The following is a 26,605-nucleotide window of genomic DNA, read 5'->3' on the forward strand; positions in this document are numbered from 1 at the left end:
TTCAGTGACAGTCATACCTTTGTGTTTGTCTGTTTGTGTGTGTGATTGAGCATGTCTTTTCTATGTTGCAGTTGTGCTCTAGTACCAGGCCTACCTTTCTGTGTTAAAATTTATTTTAGATTTATTCTAGATACATGGTTTTTTTTACAATTTCCCATTCATTTTCAATTGGGGTCATTTTTACCCCCAAGGGACTATTTAAGTAACATATTTACACCTCTTTAGAACGACCAAATCAAGACCAGTTTTTTTTTTACATGAATCTTCACCGATAATCTGGAAAATCACAAAATCTTATTCCACTGAGATGAAGGGAACCAAGTTGTTTAACTAAAGAAAAGTGTTTTGGGGGTAAGATTGACCCCAAAGTACTTATTGGGGTTAATATTTTTTTTAATTTGTTTTTAGTAATGTGGCTAAAGCCCCCTAAAAATGGCCTAACAACGCCCATGGTGATCTACACTGCAAATGTTTAACATATTTTTACTATTTTCACTAAAATATTGAGCTGCATAAGCTTATATTATTTAGGCCTATGATTAATTAATTAAAAAATGATTGATTAATTAAAAAACAAGTTGACAAAAAGATAGAATCCAATGTTTGGTGATATTGGAAACACCAGAAGTGTTATAGGGTTTTGAACACAGCACAAGAGTTAAACTACAAGAGCAGAATTTGACAATAGAAATGACATAATGCACTTCACATTAAAAATAACATGGATACATGACATCTTAAATGTGTTTTGTCACTCTGGTTTATCAATATAAACTATTTACTGTCTTCATTTTAGATATGATGGAAGTGAAAGAGGAGAGTCAAGCTGAAGTGGATGAGAAATATCAGATTGTAAAAATAAACCATAATGTTTCACAGAAAGAAACTCTGAAGACAGAAGACATAAAGTGTGAAAATAGTTTCAGTGAAGATGAACGCCCTGAAGATCACAAGAGGACTCACAGTGAGGAGAAACCTTTCACATGTCAACAGTGTGGAAAGAGTTTTAGAACAAAAGCTAACCTTAACATACATGTGAGGGTTCACACTGAAAAGAAAAGACACGTGTGCCATCAGTGTGAAAAGGGTTTTACAACTGCAGCTGAACTTAAGATACACATGAGGTCTCACACTGGAGAGAAACCTTACACTTGTCAACAATGTGGAAAGAGTTTCTCTATTGATAGTAACCTTAAGATACACACGAGGATTCACACTGGAGAGAGACCTTACACATGCCATGAGTGTGAAAAGAGTTTCAGAATTAAATGTAGCCTTATAAGACACATGGAAATTCACAAAGGAGAGAAACCTCACGCATGTCCTCAGTGTGGAAAGAGTTTCAGTGATAAACGTGGACTTGAGACTCACATGAGAATTCACGCTGGAGAGAAACCTTACAGATGTCAACATTGTGGAAAGAGTTTCACCTATCAATCAGGCCTTAGCCGACACATGAAAGCTCACAGGGGGGAAAATGTCACATCCATGCCAGCATTGTGACAAGAGTTTCCCAGATAAAAGTCAACTTAAGATACACATTAGAGTTCACACTGGAGAGAAACCTTACACTTGTCATCACTGTGGAAAGAGTTTTATAAAAAAAAATATTACTGTACATTACCTTACTGTACATTTGATCACTCACACTGAAGAGAAACCGTTCACATGCCATGAGTGTAAAAAGAGTTTCAAAACAAAAGCTACCCTTAAAAGACACGCAAGATGTCACACTCGATAAAAACCATTCATGTGTCAACAGTGTGGATATGGCAACAGAGTTTAGAAATCAGCTGAGGTCTTATTAATAAAACAGTCTGGAGGATCCTTACTAAAAGTCTACATGCACACAAAAGCCCAAAATGGTGTACGGCAAAAAAGATTCAGGCCGTTTCTTAATGGTGTCCAAATGGCACACTCCGGACTTGTTGACCGTCTCAGAGTCCACACTTTGATGACATCAAGTAGTGCAGACCTTAGGGACCTTAACGTGAGTCCAAGAGGGTGCACCGGAGTCATATTTTGGGACAGACTCGAGCATCATAGAATAGAAGATGCCCATCAGTGTGAACTCCTCCCTTCCATCATCTGATTGGTCTGATTTCTCTTCCGCAAGGACTTCTGGGTTGGTAGAGTGCGCGAACCCTGCTGCAGTGCGGGCTTCGCCGAAGTCTCGTAGTCTAAGAGAGCATTCACAATTTAAGGCCATGAGATCGAAAGTCAACAAGAAGTGCGCCATTTGGGACAAGGCCAATTTGCGTTCTAGTCTGTACTTGTGAAACGTTATCAGTCGTGGCCCAAGTACTGCTCTAATTCTAAGTTCACATCAAGTCAAGTTCACTTAACATCCCCAGATGTGTTCTTGATCCGCAGATTTTATCAAGGATGCATCAGGAGGTGACTTGTGTGGACTTTCCCAGAATGCATTTCACGTCAAAGGCAGTGGAGCTTAAAACCGGCACAATATTTGAAATATTACTCTTTTTGTGTCATAAAATGTAGCTGTTTATTCGAGAATATAGATGAATAAACTTCAAATCTGTGGTCAGTTAGTAAAGATAGCGCATAATATATTAACATTTCCTCTGATGATTTTGGATATGTGAGTTCAAGTTGATCAGCGGCAGTCAGTGTCGTGTACACCGCCGAGGGCAGATTCATCTCTGCAAGTCCTTCTGAAATTTGCCGCTGGCTCAGTGCAGCTGCTCTGCCCTTCAGTATCTGATGGTCAAACATGAAATATTCCCTTTGGATATATCTACTGGCATTTTTTGGTGTCATCAATTTATTTCTCTTTCTTATTCATATGAATTCTGTTATTTGTTATTATCGTTTTAACTGATGTTAAATTTAAGTTTTATTACTTAAATCACATATATTTTCTATAGAGTCTTAACACTGAATCAGTGCCTTTGTACTTGAACCTTTTTTACTTGTGTTTACTTCATGTTGTACAAAAGTTTTGTACTTTTAAATGAATGGTTGTGTCTTATATCATATTTCATCTTGTAATAAATGCATTAATCGTCGTACGTGTTGCCTGAACCGTATATTCATTTTTTTTAATAGGAAAACAAGCAAGGTTTTTGCATTTTATATATATAATGAACGTAAACAAGCAGTTATATTTCTCTATAAACGATGGTGTCTGTACTGCCTTACCACTTTGAGCTCGATCCAGAGAGTTCAGACGGCCGTTACGGTATAAAAGATGTCTGTCAATAATCGCAATTGGATTTAACTTCTTTAGGTGTCTTTTACTCTGCTACAATGCTAAACGAAGAAAAAAATGTGTTGCAAAGACATTCAAAAGGTAAATATAGCTGCAAGCAGCGATGGCGGGCCCTCGCACGTTTGTTTACCGCTACCCGGTGCCTCCGAGAAAACGATGCACGGTGGGCATGTGCATCAAGTGGGTATATATCAGTGTACTATTTCATGTTGCTACTGACCCATTTAGGTACAGTAGGTTAAAGAAACCCCATATTTTAGACAAACGGGGGCGCTAGTCAGTCACTAAATAGACACGCCTTTATCTGACGTTTTTGTCAACACTTAACAGCCGACAAATCAGATGTGTGTGCCAAATTTAAACTTAATCTACGCTGCCAAGAGCCTGAAATATGCCTGAAATAAAAGTAAGTTTGACGCGTTGCCATGGGAACAGCGTTCGATGTGTCAAAAATTCCTTTGCAATTTAACATCTTCAATGTCTCAGCATCATGTTGACCACTTCTGGTGTCAATCGCATGAATCCCATACGAGGAGTATTCAAAAGTTCACAGCATGTAACTGTCAGCCTTAAATATGCTGGAAAATGAAAGCAAAGTTTGACGCGTTGCCATGGGAACAACGTTTGAGATATCAAAAATCCCTTCGCAATTTATGATCTACAATGTCTCAGCATCATGTTGACAACTTCTGGAGTCAATTGCATGAAAATCCTAGAAGGAGTATTTAAAAGAGCATCGCATGGAACTGTAAGGCTTAAATATGCCTTTAAAATGAAAGTAAAGTTTGACAGGTTGCCATGGGAACAGCGTTCGAGATATCAAAAATCCCTTCGCAATTTATCATCTACAATGTCTCTGCATCATGTTGACCACTTCTTGTGTCAATCGCATGAAAATCCTAGAAGGAGTATTTAAAAGAACATTGCATGGAACTGTCAAAAAAATCCAGCTTTGTGACTGAGACACTTCCTGGCGCCTGGTGGTGGCGCTATACCCGGGAGTCACAATAGGCACATCGATGCGATCGGAATCTTCAGACGAAAAAACACCCCGCATGGCATCACAATAAGATATTTTTTGCCTTAGATATTAGACACTTCCTGTTTCTCAGATTTCGCCATAAATTTGTCAGCTCGCCTTGGCAGAACCGTTCGAGATATCAAAAATCCCTTCGCAATTTATCATCTACTATGTCTCGGCATTATGTTGACCACTTTTGGTGTCAATTGCATGATTATTCTAGAAGGAGTATTTAAAAGAACATCGGCATCAACTGAAAGGCTTAAATATGCCTTTAAAATGAAAGTAAAGTTTGACGCATTGCCATGGGAACAGCGTTTGAGATATCAAAAATCCCTTCACAATTCATCATCTACAATGTCTCAGCATTATGTTGACCACTTCTGGAGTCAATCACATTATTTCCTCAGGAGGAGTATTTAAAAGTTTACCACACGCAGATGTAAGGTTTAAATATGCCTTCAAAATGAAAGTAAAGTTTGACAGGTTGCCATGGGAACAGCGTTTGAGATATCAAAAATCCCTTCGCAATTTATCATCTACTATGTCTCGGCATTATGTTGACCACTTTTGGTGTCAATTGCATGATTATTCTAGAAGGAGTATTTAAAAGAACATCGGCATCAACTGAAAGGCTTAAATATGCCTTTAAAATGAAAGTAAAGTTTGACGCATTGCCATGGGAACAGCGTTTGAGATATCAAAAATCCCTTCACAATTCATCATCTACAATGTCTCAGCATTTTGTTGACCACAAATGAAGCGTCCATCGTATGCACACTGCAAAATCAAACCGGAAGTAGTAGGTCATCCGGGTACTTTTCGCATACTGTTTTTCGAATACTATGTATTCGGACATACTACTCGCCTCGCCTACTGCTTTTCGCGTACTATATAGTATGTAGTAGGCGGTTTCGGACGCAGCACAGGACTCTTATTAATCATGTGAAGTTTGGGACAGATCAGACATTGGATAATCATTGTAAACATGTCACTTCCTGTTGCCAGCTGGTGGCGCTATAACCATAAGTGACTATTGACATGTAGATGTGTTCAGGTCATGACTCTTAGCAATCATGTGAAGTTTGGGACAGATCGGACACTGTATGCCTGAGTTCCAGCAACCTGTTTCATAGCGAAACATCAAACTTTGGCTGGCCGAAACAGACACAAATTTTAATATAGAATCAAATCCTTCGCAATTTAGCATCACAAAGGCCTTAAGATGACACTCGCCAAATATGATGATGATCCGACGAAAACTGTAGGAGGAGTAAGTTAAAGTATGACTGCTGGAAAGGAGAAAAACTGAGCCAAAATCTGAGAAATAATTCAAAATAGCTGACTTCCTGTTTGGTTTAGGGCGTTGCTCCAAGAGACTTTTTTGTAGGGCTTGTAATAATACATGAGCATACCGAAATTCGTACATGTAAGTTAAACACAGTCCAAGGGCTGCTTCATTCAATATTTGAAAGTGGCGCTAAAACATGTTCCTTCAGGTTGCCAGCTGGTGGCGCTATGGCTATAAATTAAAATTGTTATGTAGATGTGTTCAGGTCAGGACTCTTAGCAATCATGTGAAATTTGGGACAGATCGGACACTGTATGCATGAGTTCCAGCAACTTCCTGTTTCATTGGAAAACATCAAACTTTGTCGGGCCAGAACCGACACAATAACTGTTAAATAACGTTTAAATAGCTGGAGATTATTTCATTGTGGTTTGTGTAATAAGGTTGAAGATGGATACAGAAAGTGTTATTTTGTGCGTGTGTTCTACACCAAACTTGTTTAACATAATGAAAATACATTAACGATGCTAAATTATTAACGCATATTAAATATTTCTGAAACACTTTACAATAAGGGTTTAGTTTGTATACTTTTATATAGAAATAAATGCTGTATAATTACATTTTTAGAATATATGAGGCTATTAGTGTTTCCTTTTTGGACACTACTTTAATCCCTCACGTTATAAAGAAATGGTTGATGTTGTATTTTTGATGGGGAACATGTAAATCTAATTTTAGTTTTGCTGTGAATTTGGACTAAGCATCACACTTCTGTTATGCCTTAAACCATTTGTAAAATAAATTATTGTTTCGTAAACAGTGTAAAACTTTTATTAAGGTTCATGTTTTATGTCAGATATAATTGTTTTTATGTGATTTATATTTGATTTATATTTGTTTTATATTTATAATAAAATGTATGGTTTATCAAATTCTTATGTATTAAGAACAATAAACAATGTAGAGAAAATGGTTTGTTGATTGATTATTTATGCACAGGCATCAGAATGTAGAGGTTAGGAGAACCTCTGGGAATGTTCCTTGCTGGTTAGCCAGGAAAGTTTTCTAAACGTAAATAGAACGTTCCCTTAAGTTCTGAGAATCTAATGGAAACGTTTTAGGAACGTTCCCGCAACCTAAGGGGAACGTTCTATTTACGTTAAGAGAACTTTCCTGGCTAACCAGCAGGGAACGTTCTGATTGTTAGCTACGATGTGTTTAAAAATAATAATAATTCAATGTTATCAATATGGTAATATAAATGAATTAATCTTTTTAAAATATCTGTACAGAAATTACGCCACTAAGGAAGGGGGGTTAGGATGATTCTAAGGGCCTGCACACAACCCAGAGATAATATTTTATTAGTAGACCTAACAGTAGTATTATTGATATAGTAAATGTACCTAACAAAGAGTTACCAATAAAACAAAGTTATGGCTTATATCTGCATTTCCACTAAAGCCCAAGACCCCCCCCCCCCATTCGCTGCATGGTTTGGCCCAGTCTTTCTTTTTTCGTACTAGAGGCACGTCCGTTTATACGCATGCGCGATCAGCGGAGGATCTTCTCGTGGTGCTGAGCAGATCGCCAGTAACTTATAAACAAAGTTTTAGTCAATCACTAAGTGGGATGTTAAAATGAGAGAGAAAGATCTGGACATCAGAAACTAAACGAGACTACAGAGGCCAGAAAGAGAAAACGGGCTGACCTACACATTTCTTTAAAGAAAGGTAACTTATCATTTATTCACGGAGCTTCCTTTTAATGTTTGCCTCAGTTAATGACAACCGCTAACAGTCAATTCAATAGGTTTCGTTTATCACCGATGAAATGAGAAGGATATTATTCTTGTCTAGATTTGTAGCCACTTGCTAACGAACTTTTACACGTGTGATACTCTGCCTGTGAAAACCTAAAGTCTCAAATCTAAGTGTGAGATAAACAGCATCACAGTTTGATTTCAAACATTTATTTCACTATGATTTCAATTGCTGACATGAACTTACTCAGTAAATATTAAAGATATCTCAGTCAATATTAAAGATATCAAGTTTATATTTTCACAGAATGTTCTTTATATTATATAGGATGATTTTATGTAGAAAACAATAAACCACAAATAAATACTTCAGCTGGGTTTTCATAGACAGGTATGTGACTGTGGCATATGACGGACTTCTTTTTCTAACCATTCTTTAAAACTTTCTATTCTTTTTTGGACCTTATTTTTCCTTCAGACTGAGCTCATTTTGTGCTGCCAGTGCAGACATGTTTCACATGCAGTTATAATTCAGGTACAAGTATTATGTGAGGTTTAGGTCATGTTTTCAGTCATCTGTACTTTTGTCTGTTTGCTTTTGAATATTAAAACGGAGAAACAGAGAGCTTAAACGCAGGAGTGAGAAAGAAAGTGGTGCTCTCTACTTCTCCCACAGCGTCCACAGATTAAAAGTAAATAAAATAATATAAATGTGTTTTTGTAATCTGGGTGGGTACTGATTCATTTTCAATGCAGGAAAACCCTGCTGCAATAACCAGATGATGTCTGAATCATTTCACTTTGACTTCAACTTCTATTCAAAACCTTTAATCCCCCTATTTAAATGTATTGAAAATTGCATGAAACTGTTTATTCAAATTAATAAAAAAAGAAAATCGCCCAGGTCTACACCAAACATTTAGATCTGTAATTAATGCGTGAGAAAACAAGTGAATCATTACATCCCTATAACATAACTGTCAATCTTAGCATAACACGAGGGTCAACGTTACAAATAAACCCATTATCTGTCATAAATAAAACTAAAAAAGTGAAACAATAAAAAGTCTGAAACAGATGTTAAATGCTTTACTGAATGTTTTTTGCCTCTGCTTTCACCTTTAGTCCACACCCATAGAGTGAAAGTGATTGAGATCTTCAGTGAAGCTCCTCCTACAACAATCCACCAATAAATGCTGGAGTCAAACACACAGAGAAATCACTCAATGACAACTGAAATCTTCATGACATAATGTTGATGCTGGTGAAAGAGGAGCTTGAGAAGATGACAGATCCACAACCATGCAGAATAAAGGATGAAGATACTGAGGAACAAATAGGTTGGTGGCTATTTATCATTCTTTATTATTGATGGTTGAGGAATAATCATAAAAACATTGAGAAACATGAGGGGAAAATAAACTAAAATCCATAAGATGATAACTTTCTGCATGTATAATAGATTCAGTAGAATTAGATCTAAATCTAATGTCTCAGACAGAAGAGAGAAAATGAAGAGATGCACATTGTGTGCCCCAAAAATGTTTCAAACAAGCACTGTCTGTTTTAATGCAAAGCGCCCATTAACAAGGCACATGAAATAGGCTATTGTCATTCATGTGCATACGTTCAGTAAATGCATTAGATGTATGCATCATTTACATGAGTTTACACAAAGTTTTTGTCATTTTGGTTTAACGACTCAGATTTGATAATGATGATAGTGCCATAGTGTGCAGAAAGCAATTTAAAGCAAACGTCTTAGTTAAAGGTATAGCGGATGATTTTCTTTTTCCGGGTGGATAATCAAGACTATTGGTCCTCCTAGTTGTCAATCATTCTGGTGATATGTTTACATAAGGCCATTGTACGTGCTCGTCCCTAGGTAGTTTTTGCTTTCTGCTTATGCGCACTTTCAGGTGTATATATGTGTGGTGAGCTACGGTTTCAGCCAATCATTGACCATTCACTCCGTGTTTTTTTCAAAATTTCTGAGGGTCGCAAGACAAAAAGTGTCTACAAATTGCATGACAAGAAGAGAAAGGCCTCTGAAGAAACAAAAACAAGACCAGAGTGTTTTTTGGGATAATATTTCACACGTTTGCTTGTGCTAAAAGCACAGGTTGGGCTTCCCACTGATGCCCACTGACTGCTATTTGGAGAAAACCATTACAAATCGCTGCTAGTAAAAGTTGATGTAAGCTATGATTAGCGATGCTAGCACTGACACAAGTCACAGACACGGTAAACATCTCAATTTGTCTGAAGTAGTCTTATGACCAAATGGTAGGGGTGTCCTCGACTAAGGATTTACAGATTCGAATCAGAATTTTCGAATCTTTCCATTGTCGACCGATAGTCGAATCATCTATGTTTGTGTTCATGGGTTGGGAGGGGGCCAGACCAGGTACAAATTGGTAACTTTTATTTTCTTTCACAAGCAGCACACATAAACAACTGTCTGATGTGACCAAAACTGTCTTTCAAGTAATAAACGAAGACAAAACTGACGATGCATTTATATATATTTTTTTTAAGGTAAAATGTAAGGCAACATTTGTTTAATTATTCCTCATAACATTTTAAAGCCACGATCTAAAGAAAAAGACACAAAAATACATTTTGATAACTAAACCTAAAAAAATAGCAAAGGTGATCCTGCCTTGGAAACTCCGGCTACAATTAAGTGTTTTTATTTAATTTGGAGATAGCGCGTCAAAGCAGTCATGACCAAAAAAACCCGACAAATGAGAAATGACAAATAATTTGTGATTGTGACTGTAAATGATAAAAACTAATCTTTATATACAATTCATTAAACTTTAATTTATAACAAGAAAAACACTGAAATTAATGATTTTATAGACACTAAGCGTTATTATTTAGCACAGAAATACCTGCTTGCTTGCTTTGACTTTGATCATCTCTGTATTAACTTTAGATACAGAAAGACCGGATGATATTATTTATTTCAGGAATCTCTTTGCTAAGTGAAGAGTATTTGAAAGTGAACACCGACTGACCATAATATTAAATCACAAGAAAGACATTCGTGTCAGGCAGAAATAGGTTCGGTGCAGATACTTCCGTTTCATCACCGAAATAAAAAACGGCTTACCTGTTTTGTAGTTTAACTTTAAGATAGACAATATAACCACTCTGTTTTAAAACATTTTAAAAACTTATACTCGTCGAAAAACATCCGTTTTTTAATGTTTAGTTTGATGAACTCCTAAATATGAGACGCAGAGCACCTAGCCCGTTCGGCTAAATTACATGCGCAAGTATGGCCAGCACGCAATAGCGCAACATCGATACAACGAAAAGCTATCCAAAATGTACATACTTAAATTAGATCGGAATTTACGTTTATAATAAATACAATTTTTTTAATAAAATAAGGTCAGAAGTAACAAAGTGCAGAACAAATATGCAAAATGCCTCAAGTGCACGTAAACAAAACACAAGCCAAATAGTTAAATTCCCAAAGTGATTTGTAAATAAAATAAAATATAGAAATTATTAAAAGAACGAAAGTCATAATATAATTTGCCAGCTTTGTCTTTTAAATGTCGAAACAAAGAGGCAAGGCTTTAATAACATAGAGACCTCTTATGGACATGAAGCCCGGTCACAGGGGTTGTTGGATTTATTAACGCATTTTAAAAATATTTATTGAAAGCTGCTACTTCACATATTATTTGCAGCATTATCATAATATGCAGTATATTAATATATTGTGAGAAAGCTGTTATATGTGAAATCAGATAATGTGTGCACCCATATACGGCCAAAATTGAATGATCCTCATTTCATAACACATCTGCGACGATTCGACTATGAGATTGGTAGTCGAATCAGGCTTCTCCTATCGATGCATCGAATCTTCGACTATTCGGGGTCACCCCTACCAAATGGTAAAAGGTATCACGCTGAAATGTTTTAAAACCTTGTGTGTTTATTTTTGATAATTCCAATGTGTTCACAATAGTATTTATTACACAAATGCAACAAGCTACAGTACTTCTCCTTTGCAGATTACATCTTGAGTTCTCACTCAATCGTTCAGTATAATAATGACAGCAACTTGTAAACAGAGCGTGCACGAGAATAACTAGGCTTGCGCATGCTCTCTTGTGCACACGTTTAATAGGCGTTCCCTCTAGGGAGCAGGTAGAGTGTTGCGCATTTGCATTTTTTCAAAAAGTGGAGAGGGCAGTTATTTTCTAAAATTTGTGAAAATCTTCCACTATACCTTTAAACATTGAAGCAGACTAGTGTGATCAACAGGGGTGATTCTAAGATTTTCATTTTATGAAGGTATAATAAAAAATAAACATAAGCAGCAGATTAAACCATACTAGTAATAGTGTTACATATAGAAGAGAGTTCTAAGTTAAGCCAATGTCAGCTGACTTCCTAGGGGTTGAGAAAAAACGACTCCGAGAGCAAGATTGCTTTTATACTACAATTTGACACACACTTTTGAAAAAAGAAAGCTAGAAAACAACGAGTTATTTTAAAAGCCTCTTTGTTTGGAAACTAGTACTTTCTATCGCTACGGAGTTGAAGGCCAGAATGACAGGTAACACTTTTGGCTGTTTTGAATCTCATAAAAACTCAATAGACAGTTATAGTCGTTTCTTAATATTACCGTTTCTTGGTAACAAAGTATTTACATGTACATTTAGTCATTTAGCAGTCGCTTTGGTTCACAAGTCAGGTAAACAATATAAACAATTATAGCAACACAAGAACAACAATACATTGTCCACTGGAAATAGTCTCATCAAGTCCAACACAATATACATAGCCAAGGGTAGGTTAGTAATTAAAAAGAAAGAAATGAAGACAGTAAGTCCTATATTAGGAAGTGAGGTAATGGCGGAGGAGATTGGTTTTAGCCGATTCTTAAAGACAGCTACAGAGTCAGCGGTTCGAATCGCGACCAGCAGATCATTCCACAGTTGTGGAACAGCTCCTGAGAAGGTATGCCCTAATGTTTTTTCCCCCTTTTTGAGATGGCACCACAAGCCGTCGCTCAGTGGCAGAGCGCAGGGATCGAGAGGGTACATAAGGCTGTATAAGTATTTAATTTTAAAGGCCAGGAGCAGAGCTTTAAATTTGATGCGAGCTGCTATAGGAAGCCAGTGTAACTTGACAAAGAGAGGAGAGACGTGGCCCCTCTTAGGCTCATTGAAGACCACTTTTGCCGCTGCATTCTGAATCATCTGTAGGGGTTTGGTTGTGCAGGCTGGAAGCCCAGCCAGTAGCGGATAGCAGTAGTCCAGCCTGGACAGGACAAGAGCTTGGACTAGGACCTGCGTAGCGTGCTCATTTAGGAAAGGTCCTAATTTCCTAATATTGTAGAGGATGAATCTACAAGAGCGAGTGGTGCTGGCAACTTGCTCCATGAAGCTAAGTTGATCATCAATGACTACTCCCAGGTTTTTGGCTGTCCTGGAAGGCGTGATGGTCAAGGAACCTAGCTGAATGGAAAGGTTGTGCTGAATCTTTGGTTCAGATGATATGACAAGCAGTTCTGTCTTTGCAAGGATAAGCTGGAGATGGTGATCCTTCATCCTGAGTGAGATGTCCCTCAGGCATGCCGAGATGCGGGCAGAAAGCGTGGGATCTTCAGAGTGGAATGACAAGTGGAGTTGAGTGTTGTCCGCATAGCAGTGGTAGGAAAAGCCATGTTTTCGAATGACAGAACCCAGGGATGTCATGTATATCGAAAAGAGCAGTGGTCCAGGCAGAGAGCCTAGAGGCACCCCGGTATCGAAACGTTGGGGTTTGGAGACGTCACCTCTCCAGGATACCCGAAATGACCTACTTGAGAGGTACGACCTGAACCATAGAAGCGCTGTGTCAGAGACACCCATAGCCATGAGGGTCAACAGGAAGTTGATTGACCGTGTCAAAAGCGGCAGATAAATCCAGTATAGTTATAAGTATAGTTATAAGATTAGTTCAGTTGAGAATATATATGTATAATATCCAAATCTGCAGTCGATTAGTAAAGTTATTGCCTATTTGAACATTTGCTTGGAAAGATTCGGACCCAGACACACCAGCCGAAGTCAGTGTTCACTTATGCCACTGACCACTGCCCTATCTGGGCTACAACTCTGACTGGGATTCCCTGTCAAAAACAAGAATAAACCAGAAGTATGTCGTGTCAAGCTTTATTATTGGATTTTGTTCTTGTCAGTACTACATAAAATAGTTTTTTATAAGTGTCAGAGAGATGTTTTTTGCATGCTGCTTATAAATATATCAGTGGTGATATCTTACAATGTGTTTTAATAGTCATGTCACGCGAAAATAAATGATCAAGTGTTCAAATGTAAAAGCTGCAGTGGTTACCTGCAGTTCCACGGTGGTTTGGCATACTATTAATAGACCCCTTGCACGTGACGTCACGCTCTACTCGCGCGAATTATGGACGCCATGACGGACGGCGGAAGTGCTATGTTGTAGACGGACGGCAAGCCGAACAAGTACGTGTTTGTGTTCGTTAGGGTCATAAAATTGTTATTTCGTGTTGCTATGATGCACCTACATTACAGAAAAGTGGCATAAATACATTATTTTTACATGAATGTTATTGTTTAATGCTGCAGTGACACCATAAATCATAGCTGCTAACTCCCACGCATCGCAATTGACCCCATTCTCACGCCACACATCCATTTTCACGATGTAAGTAGCTAAACCAGTGCTCGCAGTACTGACACTTTTATATTTTAGCGTACCTTCACTGTCTTTTGCGTGCCACCACTTCACAGTCAAAGAGCATTTCACTTTATGTGGCGCTGCGCAGGAAGTTTGGCAGCGAGGACATCAGAGTACCGCGAGAGCAAGTCGAAATGTTACAAAAGGGTCCGCCTTTACCTTTGCTCTCGCGTTACTCTGATGACATACGCCGATCAGTCAGCTCCGCACCAGTCGAACACACAAAGCGTCAAGGTCTGGATGAAAAGCAGAGACCTGCCCGGATTCCACGCACGCAGATACCCTCAGAAAACAGCAATTTTAATCAACCATCACTCGCGTGTGCATGTTTACAAGCAGTACAAGCCTGCGTGATGTTTGCGGTGACAGGTTTTAATAAAAGAGAAAAAAGTCAATTGATATTTGACATCTATAAACAATAATATATACGAAATATAATTATATGGTCTTGACATACACATTATCTGTTGCTTTAGTTTAATATAAACTACTCATTTGGTTTATTTGATTGTGACAGTCCCTCTATCACCAATCACAAATCATCACTTTATGCTTATTTTTTCTCAGTGGATAAACTGAATCAAAGCTGCTGTTATCTGCAGTTAGTCATTTTACAGAGACCAGTAGCCTATTCATTAGATTTTAAGAACTTTTATGGCACTTTTATCAGAAGGAAAGCATAATAGAAGTGTATAAAATAATAGTAAAGACTCTAATCTCAGGCATTTAAACTCAGTTAAAGCTTTTATTTCAATTTAATTTCTAAAATATGATTCGATTTTTATTGTGAACCATTTTAACTATTTAACACAGAAATAGCTAAAATCAACACTTATCAATTGGCAAATGGTTAGGACTTAAATAAAAAATGATTACCACAACCCAAAAAAACTCACTCCAAGCTGAACTCAGAAGTTGGCAGCTATGCAGACTTTTAAAAGCCTTAAGATCAGCACCAGTGTATGGGGATATCCCGTTTACCACATAGTGGTACAAATCATGCGGGCTGAAGTCGGGCAGACTCTGCGTTTAATGAGGTCCGTGAAAATTGAAGGAGGAAGAACGTAAGGGTCGGTATCCAGTCCCGCTATCTCTAATTTCTCTAAATAGCGCTTTTTGTGAGGACCTACCAAATGCCCTACCTCGACCGATAACGGCACAACAACTTCCTTAATATAAGAAGCCATGTATTTAAGTGTAATATATATTTAAACTGTTTAAAACTAATCAAAAATCCCGCCCGTCTATTACTAATCAACCTAGTGCGTCAGTGATTTTGCCGTCCAGCATGGCGTCGTCACGTGGTCTAGGTCACGTGTTTGCAAAGGGTCTATAGGAGGAGAGAGAGATCGCTCCAGAGGAAATTGTTTTCATAGTTTATTCCAAGTGTATGTTATGTATCCACAAAGGCGGTCTTACCATAGAGGCATAGGTAGGCGGCCGCCTGGGGCCCCCCACCAGCGGTCAAATTAGGGTGGCCCCCAACCAACCTAATAAATAGCCTACATAAATAAATAAAACCCTTATCATCAGCATTGTAAATTGTATTAATATTCTTAAGAAATACGTTGAAACTTTGAAATAGTAGTTAAAATGTCCAGTTCATGTTCTGTCACTAAACACTTACACCCCCTTCTTTCACAATGAAATGGACTAGTCCATAACGGTGCGTGCTGCGGCGCGAAAGATAAACACAAAGTGACACAGGGACTGGGAAAGTACATGAACAGAGACTTAAAGACAAATATAAACGCGAAAATGGGGCTTTGGTAAGTCAACCGGCTAGTAATAGCCCTTACATTGATAAAAATTATTTTGTGGTGAAGTAAATAATGTTACTACAGAAAAAAAAACTAATGTAACCCTACAGGGCTCCAGACTGCGAGTAAATAGTCGCATTTTGCGAGTATTTTCCCTGCCTATGACTATTTTTTATTAAATGTCGCACTGGCTGGACTGTGAAATTTAAATACAATTATATTAATATAATGCGCAGGCGATTAAGTCTGCGACGCATTCAGTCACTCTTCCTGTTGTTGCCCGCTCCCCCGCCTTTCTATCAGCTCAGGTGCATATCACCTCTCTAAACCCGTCTCTTTTGTCCACTTTCGACCGCTTCTGCCCTGATTGTTTTGAGGGGTGGTCTATGGAGACTGCGGGCGAGAGCCTCTGCTTTCGTTTTCGGGAGAAATGACGGGTTTAAAATAACGCGAACTAATATTATGTGATGTCAGAGTCCGGTGTTGTAATTAACGATGCTGCACAGTGTTTTTTTATGTGTATGTAAGAGCTTTCTCTGATATTTCAGCGCAGTTGATGAAATAATCTCCCCACAACCTCCACACGCTCGCAAAATGACACTAATAAAAGAGGCGGAGATCAGCTGCTTTAGTTTAATCAATGAAAGCCTAAAAATAGCGCTGTACACTGCGTATTCACGATAGAAGTCAGAAAAAACGTAATACATTGTGCTCACTCAGTACCTTAGATTACAAGTTCTGGCCAAATGATATCTTCAGAGTGCATGGAGACATTTTGTAGTGATTACAGCACAAGAATGTCATTTCTTTACTCAAGTCTGTGTTAAAGTAGCCTAAAGCTTTTACAACAAAGTAATAAAAAGTTGATTGTAAGTTTAATGGTTTACAATCAGGCAAATATATGTTAAAAATAATAAGTATGGTAAAGTAAAAAAATAATTAATGTATATAAAGTATACAATTATTTGTATTTGTAATTAATTTGTTAATGCATTAAACTTGTTTGGACTTAGGTTTTAATGAATTATTAATGCATTAAACATGTTTGGACTTAGTTTTAGTGTTTATTTTTTGTTTTTACACCACCCAGTGACTGGTGCCACCAAATTGAGGCAAGTGCAACCTCTCTCAAATGTTAGTTTGATTAGTAAAGATTAGTAACAACATTGGCTTTGATGCATTGCTAGTTTTTGTGCAGCATCAGATTTAAATTATTTCTCCCTCATTTACTGTTTGTGGCTGTTTTTGCCCCATTGACTTATTCTCTATTGGTTTGTGTAGTGCTGCACTTTGTGTGACCTCTGCTTTCCATCTTCATTTTGGAGTAAAAAATACCTTTGCCTAGGGCCCCCAATTTGCTAAATCCGCCACTGATCCACACAATGTGACATCATTGCACTTAAGTTTAAATCCAAGAGCGCTGATCTTCGAGAGATAATCACTTCTGATTCTGATTCACAGACTGATTCACGAGCTAGGGAACCTATTGAGACACACGGAGAGTGTTTAAAAACAGCGTGAGGAACTGGGTCTGTTAGTCGACAACGACATGAGGAAAGAGAAACAAAATCCTATTAGTGTAAGGGCCGTTCGCATGTAATGCTCGGTTCCAGACAGGCTAACTATTGCAACATAAGTATATTTACAAGATGAGTTAAAGACTAATACTATGCACCTTTATCCAGCCTACGATGAAATTATGTAAAATTTTAAACGTACATTAATATTTTCTTAATATTTGTTTTAGTAATGTGGCTAAAGCCCCATAAAAATGGCCTAACTACGCCCATGGTGATCAAAACTGCAAATGTTTGACACATTTTACTATTTTCACTAAAATATTGATTTGCATAAGCTAAAATTATTTAAGCCTATGATTAATTAATTTAAAAAATGAAAACAAGTTGACAAAAACATAAAATACAATATTTGGTGATATTGGAAACACCACAAGTAGTGTTATAGGGTTTTGAACACAGCACAAAAGTTAAACTACAAGAGCAGAAATTGACAATAGAAATGACATGATGTACTTCACATTAAAAATAACATGGATACATGACAATCTCAAATGTGTTTTGTCACTCTGGTTTATCAATATGAACTATTTACTGTCTTTATTTTAGATATGATGGAAGTGAAAGAGGAGAGTCAAGCTGAAGTGGATGAGAAACATCAGATTGTAAAAATAAACCATAATGTTTCACATAAAGAAACTCTGAAGACAGAAGACATAAAGTGTGAAAATAGTTTTAATGAAGATGAACGCCCTGCAGATCACAAGAGGACTTACAGTGAGGAGAAACCTTTCACTGGTCAACAGTGTGAAAAGAGTTTTAGAAGAAAAGGTCACCTTAAAGCACACATGAGGATTCACACCAGAGAGAAACGACACGCGTGCCATCACTGTGAAAAGAGTTTTACAACTGCAGTTAACCTTACGATACACATTAGGACTCACACTGGAGAGAAACCTTACATTTGTCATCAATGTGGAAAGAGTTTCTCTGTTGAAAGTAACCTTAAGATACATGAAAGAATTCACACTGGAGAGAGTCCGTTCACTTGCCAGGAGTGTGAAAAGAGTTTCAGAATTAAATGTAGCCTTATAAGACACATGAAAATTCACAAAGGAGAGAAACCTTACATTTGTTTTCATTGTGGAAAGAGTTACGGTGATAAACGTGGACTTGAGACTCACATGAGAATTCACACTGGGGAGAAACCCTTCAACTGTGATCTGTGTGGAAAGAGTTTCACCTTTCAATCGAGCCTTAGCCGGCACAAGAAAATTCACAGGGGGGAAATGTTATATGCATGCCAGCATTGTGAAAAGAGGTTCCCAGATAAAAGTCAACTTAAGATACACATTAGAGTTTATACTGGAGAGAAACCTTACACTTGTCTTCAGTGTGGAAAGAGTTTCAGAACAAAATCTATCCTTGAAGCACACATGATGAGGATTCACACCGGAATGAAACCACATCCGTGCCATCATTGTGAAAAGAGTTTCGGAGATAAAAGTCAACTTGAGATACACATTAGGGTTCACACTGGAGAGATGCCATTCACATGTCATCTGTGTGGAAAGAGTTTCAACTTTCAATCGAGCCTTAGCCGGCACAAGAAAGCTCACAGGGGGGATATGCCATATGCATGCCAGCATTGTGACAAGAGTTTCGCTGATACTAGTGAACTTAAGATACACATTAGAGTTCATACTGGAGATAAACATTACACTTGTCATCTGTGTGGAAAGAGTTTCAGAACAAAAGTTAACCTTAAAGCACACATGAGAGTTCACACTGAAAATAAAAAACACCCATGCCATCACTGTGGAAAGAGTTTTACAGCTGCAGGTAACCTTAAGATACACATGAGGTCTCACACTGGAGAGAAACCTTATGCATGTCAACAGTGTGGAAAGAGTTTCTCTATTGAAAGTAACCTTAAGATACACACAAGGATTCACACTGGAGAGAGACCTTACACTTGTCATCAATGTGGAAAGAGTTTCTCTATTGAAAGTAACCTTAAGATACACACAAGGATTCACACCGGAGAGAAACCGTTCACATGTGATGAGTGTGAAAAGAGTTTCAGAATTAAATGTAGCCTTAAAAGACACATGAGAATTCACAAAAGAGAGAAACCTCACATGTGTTTTTATTGTGGCAAGAGTTTCAGAGATAAAAGTGGACTTGAGACTCACATGAGAATTCACACTGGAGAGAAACCCTACATATGTCTTCAGTGTGAAAAGAGTTTTACAACTGCAGATAAACTTAAGATACACATGAGGACTCACACTGTAGAGAAACCTTACACTTGTCAACAATGTGGAAAGAGTTTCTCTATTGAAAGTAACCTTAAGAAGCATGATAGAATTCACGCTGGAGAGTAGTGTTGTCACGGTACCAAAATTTCAGTAGTCGGTATCGATGCCAGTACAAATTTACGGTTCTCGGTACCAATTTCGGTCCCAAAGCAAAACAAAAAACAAAACAAATAAAGTTAAATGTTAATAAGCGCATTGCTATTCTGTATAAAATGCATTTGTTGCTGAAAGGTTTCAGCAGCTGTTGTCTGTGTGTGTTTGCTGGGGTCCTTCATGCTGATGAACATCATTCTCTGATGCTTTAAAATACAAAAGCTTTCCGAGCTTTCATTGGAAACAACTGAAAACATGTGCCGGCCGCGGGCGTAAAAGCTTTGGTGTGCATGCCCCCTAATGAATCCAGTCGATGCCTTTAATGTTTTTCCCCCTTCCATCCGGACACTTCACTTGTTCTCTCTGTGATGCGCTTTAAATCTGAAGTATTTCTGTAAGCTTGTAACCCGACTCCTTTAAATGATTTTGTGGAGCTCTGTGACCCTGCGTTGTGACTCGCGTCACTCACATCTTCTTGTCTTTCTCCCCCACTGATTTAATGAATACTGGGGATTCGGACATACTACTCTGTTCACGTACTATATTTTAGGAAAGAATGTGGTTTCGGACGATACTTAAGTACACGTGCCTTCTGACAAGGCCAATGTGCAAGTACTGCTCAAATTCCAAATTCACATCAAGTCAAGTTCACATAACATCTCAGGATATGTTCTTGATCCGCTCGTTTTATCGAGGATGCATTAGGAGGTGATTTGTGTGGACTTATGATAAACAAGTTTCCCAGAATGCATTTCACGTCAATGGCAGTGGAACTTAAAACCGGCACAATATTCAAAATATTACTCTTTCTGTGTCATAAAATGTAGGCGTTTAGTCGAAAATATAGATGAATAAACTTCGAATCTGTGGTCAGTTAGTGAAGATAGCGCCTAATATTAACATTTCCTCTGACAATTTTGGATATGTGAGTTCAAGTTGATCAGTGGGTGGTCGGCGGTGTACACTTGGGAAGCCTTATTTTTGCAAGTCCTTCTGAAATTTGCTGCTGTCTCAGTGCAGCTGCTCTGCCCTTCAGTGTCTGATGGTCAAACATGAAATATTCCCTTTGAATATATCTAACTGACATTTTTTGGTCTCATCAATTTATTTCTCTTTATTATTCATATGAAGTCTGTTATTTATTATTATTATTTTAACTGATGTTAAAGTTAAAGGAATAGTCTACTCATTTTCAATATTAAAATATGTTATTACCTTAACTAAGAATTGTTGATACATCCCTCTATCATCTGTGTGCGTGCACGTAAGCGCTGGAGCGCGCTGCGACGCTTCGATAGCATTTAGCTTAGCCCCATTCATTCAATGGTACCATTTAGAGATAAAGTTAGAAGTGACCAAACACATCAACGTTTTTCCTATTTAAGACGAGTAGTTATACGAGCAAGTTTGGTGGTACAAAATAAAACGTAGCGCTTTTCTAAGCGGATTTAAAAGAGGAACTACATTTTGTGGCGTAATAGCACTTTTGGGAGTACTTCGACTCGGCGCAGTAACACCCTCCCTCTCCCATTATGAGAGGGAGAAGGGGAGCGGACTTTTCAGGCGAGTCGAAGTACTCCCAAAAGTGCTATTACGCCATAAAATATAGTTCCTCTTTTAAATCAGCTCCAGCGCTTAGATGCACGCACACAAATGATAGAGGGATGTATCAACAATTCTTAGTTAAGGTAATAACATATTTTAATATTGAAAATGAGTAGACTATTCCTTTAAGTTTCATAACTTAAATCACATATATTTTCTATATTGTCTTAACACTGAATCACTGCCTTTGTACTCTAACCTTTTTACTTGTGTTTACTTCATGTTGTACAAAAGTTTTGTACTTTTAAATGAATGGTTGTGTTTTATATCATATTTCATTTTGAAATAAATTTATTAATCAGCATACATGTTGCCTGAACCACTTATTCATATTTTTTTATCCCAGTTCTGAGTCGTAAGTTGTGGTTTTGAAGTCGTGATTCACAGGCTTAAAAACCTGCCTGGAACGCTCTTTCCCTTGTTTAGTGGGTGTGTCAGAAATGTCGGTCCAATTAGCGGCAAAATGTCTATATACCACACGGTACTAAAGAGACAGCTCGCTCAATAAGTTCAATTGGAATGTTGTCTTTCATTCTGGACGGCAAGGTCAGTGGCTATACGTCTGCTTCCCATTCTTTGTTGATTCAAGCAGATTTTGGTGGAGGTAAAACTCCCGTGGTCATCTTTCAAATTTATTAAAATTTCGTTCACTTGTAGTTTAGCAATTAAAGCAACACTATGTAGTTTCCATGTAAAAATGACTTACAGCTCCCCCATGTGGTTGAAAAGCACAACAGTGCCTGGTATCAGACACTCTTCTGCAGGCAGGTGGAGGGGCGGAGCTGTGGGCTCTACCCTCCACCACCACTTTCAGAGTGTGCTTGTAGCAGGTAGGAGGCTGCTCAGGTTGCAGCAACAGTACAATTTGTATAGTTAAAAGATGTTCTATCACTGAAATAATTTTAGAGACCTTATTTAAAGGTAAAAAATACATAGTGTTGCTTTAAACTAAATGTCTTTACAATTTCAAGAATGTCTTTACTCAACTTCAGCAAAAACAAAGACGATTTTACAAACAACAGACTTTGGCGAGCTCGTAGTTAAACATGAAAGGTGGTGACTGAAAATGAAAAGGTACCTATGCTTTTTTCTGGTGATGCACTGCAAAAAATGACTTTCTTACTTAGTCTTGTTTTCAGTAGAAATATCTAAAAATTCTTAAATTAAGATGCTTTTTCTTGATGAGCAAAATGACCTAAGTAAATAAGTCTAGTTTTAAGACAAATAATATACAATTTAAGTGAAATTGTCCTTAAAACAAGCAGAATTAACTGCCAATGGGGTGAGAAAAAAAATTGTGAAATAAGATTTCTTTTTTCTTAAACACTTAATTCAAGTAAAATTTTCTCACCCCATTGGCAGATAATTTTGCTTGTTTTAAGCACGAATTCACTTAAATTTTATATCTTTTGTTTAAAAACTAGTATTATTTTCTTAGGTCATTTTGCTCATTAAGAAAATACATCTTGATTTAAGAATTTTTAGATATTTCTACTGAAAACAAGACAAAAATACTAAGAAAGTCATTTTTTGCAGTTTGTTAACAATAAAAAGTCAGATATTTCGCCATCAACAAACCAACAGAAGCATTATTTTCCACAACACCGCGTGCTGCCTGAGGAAATCTTGAGTTTCGTTGAGCGGAACCAAAAAGTCCGCCGCGACAGAGGAGTTAGCAACATACCTACTTTTAGGGTTATAAGGGGTCTGCACTTAGTAAAGATTTTGCTTTCATGAGCAAGCCTAAAATTAAACGTAGCCTACTCGTTGCATTTATCTTCACAAAGTCACAGAGACTTTCCATTCCTACCTCGGCCATACGATTAATATCCCCCATCACCTGTGCACTTTCATTTACAGTACGTGCGCCTTCATGTGCATAACTTTCCTTACGAAAATTAACCATGAAAACCAAAAAACATGTTACTGTAGTAAAACCGTGGTTACCACAAAATAACCATGGTTTTGACAATCATGGTTTTCAAAAACCATAGTTAAACCATGGTTAGTGTAGTAAAACCATGGTTTTGCTAATAGTAATCAATACACTAAAAAAAAAAAAACATGGTTACTTACTATACTTTTACCACATTAAAACCATGGGTAATTTTCATAAGGGTTTACCCTAGCCAATTAACAAAACCCTTTATTCATTACGATATTCTGTTCATTGCATGCCTGTTTTATTAAGGTGTGCACTGAATTTTGTTCATTCACATTATCTCCCCCCATATGTCCAGTGGCGGAACTAGAATTTTTTTAATGGGGTGGCCAGGGGGTGGCCACAGCTACTTAGGGGGTCCATAGTCCATAAAAGAAAATGACGTGTAACTATGTATCAAGAAAGCATAAATGAATCTTTTGATCGCATTAGATGTAAACATAATAAGGGTGAATTTTAAATCTTTCTACTGTATTTCTTACATATGATTTACTGTCTGTTAAAGGGATTCACCCAAAAATGAAAATTCTGTCCTCATTTACTCACCCTCATGTTGTTCTAAACCTGTATTTTATTTTAATAAACACAAAAGAAGATATTTTGATAAATGATGGTAAGCACATAATTAATGGTATATCCATTGAATTCCATCATGTTGTTTTTATTCCTACTATGGAAGTCAATGGTTACAGCTGTGTGCATACCATCATTTATCAAAATATCTTCTTTTGTGTTCACCAGAAAAAATAAATTAGTACAGGTTTAGAACAACATAAGGATGTAAAAATTATTTTCATTTTGTGAACTTTCCCTTTAATGAAGCAAAAGATCAGGAAATCTAAACTCCATGATAAACCTTAAACTTAGCAGAGCTCTACACAAGGATGTTTATTTACGAAGATACAGAAGATGCAAAAGTTTTCTTTTTTCTTTTGATGTTTAATTAACTTTAATGACAGAGAGACTTCAACAGGTTAGGCTAAGGCCGAATGCAATAAAAATGTTTATTCGTTTAAGACGTACAGTAACGAAATGTTTAGTATGAAAATCACCAAGACAGCTATTTTGACATATGAGCATTTGTCCGTTTAAACCAAAAAGACGCGAAGTTGCGATCATGAAGTCGTTTAAGCTCTGGCTGTGCATGCGCACTATCGGATATGCGCAACGCGCTTTCAAGTTCAATGTGGCAATCCAGTGGAATTAACAATCATACAGTAGCCTATAAAGATCACGTCAAGAATGAAAACATGGTGCTGGGTTTTGTTGTAAACAGAATTGGCAATCTTAGACTTTATTCAGTCCACAAGAAAATTACCACACTTCCAGCATATACGGTGAAATCATGTATAAGCAATGTACGACTTCACTTACATCATTTTAAAGAGATTCCAAGCATTATGTAGACATGACATTTATCTTCTGATGGTATAAAAAGTATTCGTTAAGTAACAGTATTTTTTTCTGACGCGTTTTTGAAAAGACATCACGATGGAGAGATAACAGAACGCGCAGTATGCATATTTTCTTAATTTTGTGAAAAGCACAACATTCAGTTTTTATAGACATGCAAAAAATGACACTTTAACGTTTTAAATGATGTATAAATAATATCTGTATGTCCAAAATCAGCAGAGTAATCCAAGTCACTTTACGCAGTGATTGAAAAATAAAGTGTTTGTGCCGTGACCGCAGGGAGGGTTAATATTCATAATGTTTTTAACAATGTGCTGCGCTGCCGCACGTCGAAAATAAAAATAGCGATTAAGTGAAAGTAGCGCATTAAATTTGGGGTGGCACACGGGGTGGCCAGTGACCTGTCAAGGGTGTTTAGTGCCACCCTGGACACCCCTCTGGCTCCGCCACTGCATATGTCTTTTATATGAGGGAGATTCCATAAAATTGCCTTTCTAAGCGCATATCCTTCATGTTGTTTTATTAATAAGACAGGTATGTAATTTGGTATCATGCTTTGCAGATCTGCAACTTTATTCTCGTTAAATAACGACTTTATTCTTGTTAAATATTATTCTCGCATTTTAATGACTTTTAGCTTGGCCCTTATCCTCCTTCGTAATAAAGAATAGTGGGTTATATAATAGGATATAGAAGAGGTAAATCAGTCTTTTCAATCACGGTAGGTGGCGGTATGCACCTTTAAAGTTGGTTCGCAATCCGACAATAAACCAAAAGAAGAAGAAAAATGTTTAGAAGCCTCATGAAGCGATAGCGGGCATCACTTAAGCCTAATTAATTAATCTTTAATTATTTAATTTGTTTGTCAGCAGGGGCACGTTCAATCTCACAACGGTGCACAACGTTTTGCTACGGTTTCCGGGTTGAACGACATGTTTCCTGGAAACGGTGTGCAACGGAATGCAACAGGTTTTAGAAGCGTTTTCTCTTGTTTGGTGGGTGTGTCAGAAATGTCGGCCCAATCAGCGGCAAGATGTGTAAAACCACGTGGTAGTAAAGAAACAGCTCGCTCAATGGGTTCAAGTTGGAATGTTGTCTTTCATTCTGGACAGCAAGGTCAGTGACTGTAACATCGAGGGTATTTTACAGTATTAAACACACATTTATAACGATTTCATCAGACTTCAGAAACATTTAAAAAAGAACACAAAGAATGGCCTCTCAGCTACCGTAGTTGCAACTCTTGCGTCATCACAACAGGGTGTTCAATGCATCACCGTTTCAGTTTAATAAACGTTGTGCAACGTTTTGTCGGGGCTGAACGCAGCCCAGGATTCATACGCTAACTCTCTGTTGTCTCTGGAGCAGTGCTGCTCGGACAGCGACATTCATCTCCAGATTCATTCGGTTGTGTACTTTCAGGTAATGTCAAGCACATATTGTAACGCGCTGCATACAAATACTTTACTTTGGATATTAGAATATACCAGTATTATTATTCAATGTTTTTTCATGTATTATGAATCAGTGTATTGTGTAGAGGACACAAAACATAGAAGACGTGCCGTGCGCTATTCAGGCAAGTTTAATTTGTAAAGTGACAGGAGTGCAAACGTTAAAACTTACTTAAATGTAACAAACATAAAGTTTGTTATAAAACCTGCTAGAAAATTTAGTTTAAACACAAATAGTTCAATCAAATTCTGTCTATATACTAAAGGTGGATATTGTTTATATATCTAGATATCCACACATTCATCCATCCATCATCCTTCATCTAACCATCCTTGTATTATGCATCAGTGAATATAAATAGATTTTTTTTAAGGCCTGCACAATAAATAATTGTGAGTTACGATTACAGTCGTGCTCTATTACTTTTCCTTTGGATAAAAGTGCCTAGT

General features: G+C 37.4%; 1 protein-coding gene across 1 annotated transcript; it reads left to right on the forward strand.

The window, feature by feature from the left end:
- The first annotated feature begins 801 nt into the window (after nt 1–801).
- LOC135769004 (uncharacterized) lies at nt 802–21,313 on the forward strand. Its single transcript, XM_065278362.2, has 4 exons — nt 802–1,499; nt 2,117–2,265; nt 2,374–2,397; nt 17,934–21,313. Exons 1-4 carry the CDS (start codon nt 802–804, stop codon nt 19,709–19,711), a joined length of 2,649 nt encoding a protein of 882 aa, XP_065134434.2. The 3' UTR covers nt 19,712–21,313.
- Nucleotides 21,314–26,605: the final 5,292 nt, after the last annotated feature.

Source organism: Paramisgurnus dabryanus, chromosome 3 (genome assembly GCF_030506205.2).
Source record: "Paramisgurnus dabryanus chromosome 3, PD_genome_1.1, whole genome shotgun sequence".
NCBI classification, from domain to species: Eukaryota; Metazoa; Chordata; class Actinopteri; order Cypriniformes; family Cobitidae; genus Paramisgurnus; species Paramisgurnus dabryanus.